This window comes from Silurus meridionalis, chromosome 20 (genome assembly GCF_014805685.1).
Source record: "Silurus meridionalis isolate SWU-2019-XX chromosome 20, ASM1480568v1, whole genome shotgun sequence".
Lineage (NCBI taxonomy): Eukaryota > Metazoa > Chordata > Actinopteri > Siluriformes > Siluridae > Silurus > Silurus meridionalis.
In genome coordinates, this window is record NC_060903.1 from 4,118,385 (window position 1) to 4,128,530 (window position 10,146).

Consider the following 10,146-nt stretch of genomic DNA (forward strand, 5'->3'; position numbering starts at 1 on the left):
GATATTCCGTTCAAGCCACATATTAAATAAAAATAAAAATAAGAAAGCGTACATTTGATTACTCACAGTGTCCTCAGGAATAAAAATATCTTTTGACATCTATTTATTAAAATGCTGTCTCTGCACTACTTTAAATAGACCGATTCGTTTGACTCATGCTGCCCAAGAATGAGCCTGATAATAATAAGGGTCAATATTCTGATTTCCTTTATTTGTTCGTGTCTGTTCCCTTTTTTATTTTCTTCTGCACTCATGTATTATTTATTATTTGTTTTATCAATAAAAAGCAAAGATCAGTCTATGTCTCGGCACACAGTTTAATGGAGGTAATTTGTTATGCATTGCATAATATCTTATTATAAATTCTTATGCTGAATTATATTATTATATAACGTCTGACGTACAAACCTTTCCTAGCACATGGTTATTGGCACAGTGCCGAAACTCTGTTTGGGTGCAAGGGGTGTGCAGACAGGAATCAAACACGGTGCCAAGGACAATTCTTGGCACAGGATCAAAGATCAAATTTTTGTATTTATTTTTATAAAAAATAAAAAGCGCAAGAGTTCAATGAGTTAAAGCAAAGTCAGAGAGTCAGAGTAGGGTTTATGGTGGACTTGGTAGAAAAAATTTGATTAATGATATGTTTTTTTTCCATATTTGTCCTTCAATTATTATTGAGATATTTCATAAAATATTTTTCAAAACTAGAGTCACATGATCACTCCCACCCTCCTCCATAGGCTGGCTGACAGCTAGGTCACGCTTCTTGCTGGTTTTTTCTTTTTTTCTTTTTTTGGACGCTCAACCCATGCCCCCACATTCACATCCAGCCAATTAGAAAGTGCCAAGAGACACGCTTCTGGTATAAATTTAAGGAGCAGCCACTCGCAGGGTATCTGTTGAAGTTCTCATCTCAATATATGTGTCTAATTTATTAAATCTATTTATTGTTACATTTACTAGAGCTTTATATTAAATATTCACAGACTCTACTATGGGAAAAGAAATAATCTGGGTGTTGATCACCGGATTTTCTGTTATTTCATGTGAGTCTTTGTTAAATTCATCTGACATACGTTCTGCAGGTAAGTGAAGGAGTTTTGCACTCTTTGTTTAGCTGTTTAAAAAGCATACAAAATATTAATTATATATTATAACATTGCATTTTGTATATCAAGTCTCTAAAATATGCATAAATATAGTAACTATTAGTTTTTCTGATGTCTTTCAGCTGCATTTCTGTTTCATGTACATACAATAACATAAGCATTAATATAAAGAATACAATATTCAAGGAATCCAGAAGTTCACACTGATGTTAATTCTTAGTCTAATAAATTCATACCAGAAACCAGGACTATAAGGGGCTTTCTTTCTTTATTACAAGGTAACACAGACTTTAGAAACATCCAGTCCAAGTTTTCGTTAAGAAACGCAGAGTTCCCGGATGAGGACTTGTGCTACCTCGTGCCTGGAATAAAAGAGACTGTATCAGACTGCAGATTTAAGCTCGATGCGCGGACATTTCTGGTGATTCACGGCTGGTCGGTGAGTTTAAAACCAGTATACATTCATATTGAATATCTAAGTGCTCTTTGTATTAGTTTGATGTATTCTATCCAAAACCTGAGCATCTTGATATAAATTGTTATAATTGTGAGCGTTTTTATACAGGTTGCAGGACTATTTGAAAGCTGGATCAGCAAGCTGGTGTCGGCTTTGTTCGAGCGCGAGCCCAACGCCAACGTCATCGTGGTGGACTGGTTGGACCGTGCCAGCCATCACTACCCCACCTCAGCTGAAAACACCCGACTAGTGGGCAGGGATGTGGCCCACTTCATCAACTGGTTAGAGGTACAAATTCATACATGATTAATTCCTATGACATATACCTTTCTCTCTTTTTTATATTTATTCTGAGAGTTTATCATCTTACATTGCATGCTTTCTCTTTTTTATTTCTCTAAAGGTTATAGGCTACCCACTTGAGAAGCTCCATGTTATGGGGTACAGTCTGGGTGCACACGTTGCAGGCATCGCAGGAAACCTGTCTAACAACAAAGTCCATAGGATAACAGGTCAGGACCAAGTTTTTGTCCACAACCTTTATATTCCACATACTGATATTAATTGGGATGTACTTGCTCGGCTCATATATCAGACCTTGTTTACAAAGCAAGCATTTGTTGGGGTTTTATTTATAGGCACGTCAGCATTTGTTTAGCCATTTGTTTAGATCTCTTTATAAATCGATTATCCAAAAACGATTATGCAAAAATTATCCAAAAACATTCCCTTTTATAATTCATTAATTATTACAATTAGTTAGTTTTTATGTATGCTACTGGAGACAATTTCATATAATATTGTTTTTTATGCATTACAGAAAGGTAGATTTATTATTTAACATTTTTTCCCCCTAATTTTAGGCTTTGACCCGGCTGGCCCGACCTTTGAGCATGCCGAAAGGCCAAACCGACTCTCTCCTGATGATGCGAAATTCGTTGACGTCCTGCACACGAACACCAGAGGCAGCCCGGATCTAAGCATCGGCATCCAGAGACCCGTAGGCCATGTGGACATCTACCCTAATGGTGGCACCTTTCAGCCTGGCTGCAGCCTGCAGAACGCCATGAGGATGATTGCTACATATGGCTTGCACAGTAAGTTATTTTGTTTACATTGACATCAATTATAATTGTTTTACAGATACATGGTCATGTATTTATAATTTCACATTACTACTGTGGTAATGATGGGGTCCTGTGGTGTTTAATGCCATCAATCACTAATTATTCTGTAACTACAGTGGAACTAGTAGCGTTTACAAGAATGAGACGTAGAGCTGCTAAGTCTTCCCAGAATTACACGTTCTATGATCTCTGATACTGTCCTGAATACCGTATTTTTCGGACTATAAGCCGCTACTTTTTTCCCACGTTTTGAACCCCAGGCTTAAACAACGAAGCGGCTAATTTATGAATTTTTCCTGGGTTTTCCCAGTTTCACAAACTTCAAGCCAAAAAACTGAGCGACAAAACATTAGACCAATGAAATTTCCGTACGGAAGCGAAAAAACACACCTCACCTGTGTTCTGAGCTGCACGGCATCGGGAGAAAAAACTTCCATCGGGTGATTTTTAAACGCACAACGATGCCAAAAGATAAACTCCCGAGAGAAATATTTGTGAAAGGAAGAAGGAAGACAGTGAACAATGACTTTCTTGGTCGGCTACTGTTTAGATACAAGCCGTTGTAACGCGTGAAGGGATAGCTGGCTTCTGGCATGCTATTCCCAAAATACCGCTATAATCCTAAAGGAAGCACAACATATTTCACCTGTTACACAGTGTGTAACGTGTCTTTCGTTAAAGCCTGTGTAAAGTACATTAGTGTAGGCTTATAGACAGGTGCGGCTTATTTATGTTAAAAATAAAAATATTTGTAAAATTCCACTTTTTACTACAAAGTAAATTCAGCCTAGTAGGAAATGTATATAGATTTGTAATAGCAGGAAACAGTGGTGTATGCTAACTGGTAGCTCCTGGGAGCATTAACTGGTCAAAGATTTATGATGCCTGAAAGATATATTTCTTGTGACGTCAATGCTCCACCTGAATTTTCAACAGACATGGACCAGCTGGTGAAGTGCTCCCATGAGCGCTCGGTGCACCTGTTCATCGACTCGCTGGTAAATCAGGATCAGCAGAGTCTGGCTTACCGCTGCAGCTCCAAAGAAGCTTTTTACAAAGGCCTGTGCCTCAGCTGCCGCAAGAATCGCTGCAACAAGCTGGGTTACAATGTCAACAAGGTCCGAACAGCCAGGAGCACCAGGATGTACCTCAAGACACGTGAGATGATGCCCTACAAAGGTATGTGCAAAACACCCGACTCAGTATTATTTTATTTGCTAATGTTATTGATTTGCTGGCTTGTATGGTCTTTTATTTGTGCTATATTAACATACATGACATATTCTTTTCCTCTAGTTTTTCATTACCAGATTAAGGTACATCTGTTCAGCCAGAATGATTTGGCCTTGGATAACCAGCCTGTGAAAATATCTCTGTATGGAACTCTTAATGAGAAAGTAGACATTCCAATAATTGTGTAAGTATAACTATGAAGCCATCTTTTAAACTGTATTTCATTATGTAATTATCAATAACTACTATTAATTCTGCATATACACACCACATTGATGCTATATTGATGTAATAGTAGATAGATATTGATGTTAAAACAACTGTAAATGAACTTTGTATGATCATTTGGGTGATATGAAAGTTTCTCCTGCTTCCTCGCAGGCCGAGCATGATCACCAACACCACCATCTCTTTCCTGGTCACCTCGGATGTGGATGTAGGGGATCTGCTGATGCTTAAGATTCAGTGGGAAAGCGATTCATACCTGCCAAGCTTCTTCAGCACAAACCAGTTTCTGATTCGCAAAATGAGAATTAAATCCGGCGAGACGCAAGCCAGGTGAGTAGCGTTCATGGTAAAATCATTTCTGCATCAACTCAAAAATTAAATGAATCATAATTCATTTTTTACTTTGAAAAACATTTTTATTTTAAGAGCAGTTGAATAATGTTTTAAAAGCAAGTCCTTGCTAGCTGACTAGCTGTTTTTCCTGAGGTAAAAAAAAAAATGCTCTAAAACCTCTTAAACCTCTATTTTATATTTTTCTTTTGCTGCAGTTATTGTAGTAGGAAATGTTTGTAGTCATGGAATAGCATGAGCCATTTCAACAGAGATGCCATTTAGCTAGCTAGCGACGACCTTCAAATCAGGTTTCTACAATTTTACTTAACGTAGAAAGAGAATGTACCTCTTATTATTGGTTCCTATTCCCTAACACACAGGGACTAAATTATGGGTGCAGAATGCATGTATGAAGAATGCGAATGTGAACGTGACCTTTTTCTTTTCCAGAGTGTTTTTCAGACCCAAGGATGTGGATTTTGCCCGGCTCACTCAGGGCTCCAACAAAGTGATCTTTGTAAAATCCAAAAGCAACAATCTATACAGCAGGAGAGAGCAGAGGTAAAGACAACGGGATAAAAAAACGAATCCAGTGTGTATGATCTTCGAACAAAACATCTTCTTGGTTCTAAGCGTTTTAATTGTTTTCAGGTTGCACAGGCTTAAAATGCATGGCAGCTTCTTCAAGCAGGACAAAAACGAGACACCGGCAGATCCGGAAACGCAAACAGAGATGAGCAGAAAGATGGTCAAGCAGAGTTCCTGAGGCGGGTGCTGTGAAACGCATTGCTTTTATGATCGAACGAAAGAGTTTGGAGGTTTTATCATTTGTATACAATTTATATAAGGTGGGCCTGTATGCAGTATTAGAACATTAGAACAACATTAATTGTGACTGTAGGATATTTTGTGCATAATCACATCACAATTTGCTGTTACATAGCACTTTTTATGTTCACTTGTATTCTATTGTATTAATGCTACTTTAAAATGATTTGGTGTATATATATAACATATCCAGTATGTTTCTTGCTTAAATATCTCTTACATAACAGTTCAGATCTAGGATTCAATGCTACAGCTACCTCTGCTACAGAATTCAACATTCCAACTGGGAATTCATATTTAAAAAAACAGCCAAAATTCCAGGCAAAGAGTGTGTCTTTTTTATTTTTGCAGTTTTTAATGTATAATATTGTTCGTCTTATGTGTCTGTAATATATTTGTACTATAACAAATGCCTAGATTCTCAATGTACAGCATAGTCGTAGGTCAGATCTGTAGATTTTACCTGACCGGTTTTCCAGAATCATTAGAGCACAGAGATTGTACATCTTTTTGGAGATTCTTTCTACCAGTTATAAAGTAGAAATTGAGCCAATATGATATTAGATCTAACCCTTAATCATGCAAGTGCTGTTTTACCAACAATGCCTTTGTTTTGGATATTTATTTCAAGCTGTCTTACTTTGTATTGTGTATATATTGTGTCATTAACATGAAATCTTGTGAACTTGTATTTGCAAATGTAAAGTATATTTCCATACATAAAAAAAATGCTTTATGTAAACAAGATCTATTTTTTCATAACACACTGAAGGAACAGGAATTCACACCACAATCCCTATTCATTGATATTCCCCTCCCCAAAAACCCCACAAAAAAAACAAATGTTTTACACAACAGTTACACTTGTGTTGGTCTTATAGGATTGAATAAATGGCCAACTGCTTCTCTACATTTTAAACCATTTACATTTTAACTCTGATGGACAGGAACCATTGGATACACACACCCACATGTCTTTAGAGTAGCCATATGCCCACAGTTGGCTGTAAGAAGGGCTTTTACTCCAGTGTGTGTGTGTGTGTGTGTGTGTGTGTGTGTGTGTGTGTGTGTGTGTGTGTGTGTGTGTGTGTGTGTGTGTGTGTGTGTGCACACGTGTCCAACAGGAATGAATGGCTGAAAGCGTCCTCTGTTTTGCCCTGTGGACACTTGAGAATTTCACACGCCATGTAATTCTATTCGCTACGCATGCTGTTGCTGCACAAAATGAATTACACAGTGTGTGTGGTGTGTTTTGAGTGTGTTGTGTGTGTTTGTCCATGAAGCACTGTTGGAAACAGAGGTAAGGATGTCGAATTGTAACTGGCACCAAAGTGTAAACGGATGTTCAAATCAAATTTTTAGTAAAAGGCTATTTATATTGTAGATTTCTGCAGCTTGGAATTCGACTTTTGACGAGGGTTTGATGAGAAGATCATGTTTGGAGAAATGCCGCTCCTTTTTTCTGAAGAATTTGGTCACCTGCCAACTCCAATAGCCGTTTCTTATGAACGCTCCTCAAACCACAACTATGAGCATCTCATGATGATAAGGCTGCACCACTCAGGAACACTAAGCTAGGCTATGGACGTGCATTCAAAGGAAATTTATAATGTTTCATAACTAAGGACAATATAAACAAGCATTTGGAGACTCTACTGTAAAAGTGACTGTAGGCCATGAGTTTATCAGGTGTGGAAAAAGTCTCCACCGACGTTGGTGTCAGTGATCCAGTGTGTGTTACAGGCTTCAGCTATGCCATGATCTAGCCAGCTCCTGTCTTACGTTTAAGCACTTTCCTCTTGTAAACAGCTTGACGATTATAGTAGAGACGTGTGTTTTTTTTTTTATAATTTGCGATGTGAACTGGTGATACGAGTGGCAGTGGTTTAAATAATTCCTATGGCTTTCCTATTTAAACAGAAAGGCGTGAGAGAGATCAGTAGAATGCAACACATTTGGGTGAATGTTTGTGTGTGTGTGTGTGTGTGTGTGTGTGTGTGTGTGTGTGTGTGTGTGTCGGGATGTGTGTGTGTGGGGGTAGGTGGGTGGGAGGGTGAGTGTGTGATTCATGATAACAATATTAACAGTAAACGGTCTTGTCTTAGTGCTGCAGAGATGTTTGTGTGTCTCTGGTATGTCAGAATTGCATACTACAGATGTGTCAACCATGAAAACTGATTCTGGGTTAAAAAATCAAACACAAAACTACAGTGTTATAGCCTTGGTGTAGGTATTTATCAGAGCTCAAAGCCAGAAATATGAAACGAATTTGCCTATATGAGGCAGTGTGACTATTTTTATTTGATCATTGTAGTAAGCAGTGGTGGACGAAGTACACAAATTAAAGATACACAAGTTATATAAAGTAAAAGTGCTCTCTTGAAACTTTCACCTGAGTAAAAGTACAAAAGTATTTGCCTTCTAAAGTACTTAGGAATCAAAAGTACTATGATCTATTATGTCTATAATGTTCCTATTATCATTTTTGTCACAAGACTCTTTGCTTAATCAATGTAGTGAAGGATGGATGCCCTTTCTAACGCAACCCTCCCCATTTATCCGGGCTTGGGACCGGCACTAAGAGTGCACTGGCTTGTGCAACCCTAATGGCTGGGGTTCGGTTCCCTGACCAGGAATTGAACCCGAGCCGTGGCGGTGAGAGCGCCGAATCCTAACCACTAGACCACCAGGGATAAAATGTCCATGTAAAGAATTAAACATAACTTTTTTGAATGGTCTTAAAATACCATATTAGAAAAAGAGTATTTACATTTATGGCATTTGGCAGACACTCTCATCCGGAGCAACTTATAATTATCTCATTCATACAACTGGCAGCTACGGGGGGAGGGGGGTGGGGGTAAAAGCCTTGCTCAGGGGCCCAAGGGTGCCTCTTGCTGTTGCTGGTCATTTCATGACTTTGAAATCAAGAGTCTAATGCCTTAACCACTAAGCTTCCACCTCCCTTTAATATAAACCTGTGTGCCACAGCTGCTGTTACAGAAAATGAATCTGTTGTACCCTCATGCTTTATAAATGAAGCCATTTTGTGCTTTTTTCTTATTAATAATAATCCACTGTGGGACTGGACATCTCGCATAACTCCTTTAGTAGAGTTCAAGGAAACTCACACTTAAGCAATGGCCCCACAAACCAATCTTTATGTAATGTATTTCTGTCAGATACCGTTACTGCGTGTCTCCTCTTCGTGTCTTATCGCTGATTTTACCCACAGGGACGTTAAGAAACGTTGTGAGAGGCGGACGAATGTCAGCGCAGCCTTAAAGCCTCAGACGGGAGGTCGTGTTGCAACACACGCTGCTGCAAGAGGAGAAAATTATTGATGTAGTCTGTAGGAGACAGGAGACAGACTCCATTGAGCAATCTGCCAGTCTTACACCAGTGCTTTATGTCATGTTACATTATGTGAGGGGTTTAAGCCAAAAATTTATCCAAATCCATTTGGACAGTGGTTTGACTTCAGTGCCAACAACGGAAATTTTTTTTTTAATATATGTATATAATTCGATATAAATGAGTAGGAATATGCAAGAATTTATAAACAGGAACATAGAGATCCATTACACAGACCCAATTATTGTTTAATCTATCTATCTATCTATCTATCTATCTATCTATCTATCTATCTATCTATCTATCTATCTATCTATCTATCTATCTATCTATCTATCTATCTATCTATCTATCTATCTATCTATTTCTTTTTTTCCTTTACATTTCATCTTTCTGTTATGGTAACCAAAGATTTCTGTAAAAAATAATGCAAATTATTTAATAATTTTTTTTTTTACAGACTGTTTGATTGCATCTGGAGTGGTTTTTATGGCTGTCATTAGTGGTCATGGCTGATGGATTGATGACTCGACAGCATGTTGGGAAAGTCATGCCACAACCCTGAAAACAAGAGGAGAGGTCAGAGAGAGTGAAAGAGAGAGAACGAGAGAGAGAGACTCTTATGAAAGAATATTCCTGGCATGATCATTGCACAGTGTTTTAGCAGACCTGTAATGTAGGGCTCTGGGCGATATGCTTGAGTTCACCAAACTACAGTATTTTTTGGAACTGGTGCTCATGCTGTATCACACGGCTCTGTAACACGGTCAGAGGAAAGCACTATCTGCCCCCTTCCACATACATGATCTTACAGATGACCATGATTGGATAGTGTCACTGTGATTGACAGGGCAGAGAGCATATGCCATTAATCCCTCTTTTCCTGAAAGTATGACCAGTTTGCTTCTCTTGTAGTTCGTGGCATGAATGATTGTGGCATTGTCAGAATTTGTCAGGATTTTAAACAGATAACATTGTGCATAGATTCACAAACTGGATGACATTTGAACAAACATGTTGTCTATTGTTTTGTTTTTTTTACTGCTTTTTATATTTGATAAATTCACAAATAGAGATTTTAAAAAACTTCAAAGCTACTTTGAAAGAATTCGCGAAACAAAATGCCCTTCCTAATGCAACCATCCCCATTTATCCGGGCTTGGGACCGGCACTGAGAGTGGCTGGGGTTGGTTCCCTGACCGGCGATGCAGCGATTTCTATTACAAAATCACGACTGGTAAATGCAGTGCCGTCTAAGGACCCAAAAATCAAAGGCATCTAATATTGATCATCCAGTCTTTCACAGATTGGTGAAGCTCTGCCCATCTTTACTTCTGAGAGACTCTACCTCTCTACGATGCACTATTTATACCCAATCATCTTACTGACCTGCTGTCAGTCAACCTCATTAATTGCCAAATGTTTCTCCAACTGTTAAATTCAGACTTTTGTTTCCCCGTCCCAACTTTTTTGC

General features: G+C 38.4%; 1 protein-coding gene across 1 annotated transcript; it reads left to right on the forward strand.

The window, feature by feature from the left end:
* The first annotated feature begins 809 nt into the window (after positions 1-809).
* LOC124403364 (lipoprotein lipase) lies at positions 810-6,060 on the forward strand. The gene is made up of 11 exons (XM_046877073.1): positions 810-895; positions 990-1,088; positions 1,391-1,551; positions 1,678-1,857; positions 1,973-2,081; positions 2,433-2,666; positions 3,633-3,875; positions 3,993-4,113; positions 4,311-4,487; positions 4,941-5,051; positions 5,142-6,060. The coding sequence occupies exons 2-11, from the start codon at positions 998-1,000 to the stop codon at positions 5,254-5,256; spliced, it is 1,542 nt and encodes a 513-aa protein (XP_046733029.1). The 5' UTR covers positions 810-895; positions 990-997; the 3' UTR covers positions 5,257-6,060.
* Positions 6,061-10,146: the final 4,086 nt, after the last annotated feature.

Excerpts from the sequence above, each read along its gene's own strand:
- LOC124403364 (XM_046877073.1), top strand. The coding sequence starts at position 998 with ATGGGAAAAGAAATAATCTGGGTGTTGATCACCGGATTTTCTGTTATT. Across the intron at positions 1,089-1,390 it reads ATCTGACATACGTTCTGCAG|GTAACACAGACTTTAGAAAC; the intron begins GTAAGTGAAGGA and ends CTTTATTACAAG. Across the intron at positions 2,667-3,632 it reads TGCTACATATGGCTTGCACA|ACATGGACCAGCTGGTGAAG; the intron begins GTAAGTTATTTT and ends AATTTTCAACAG.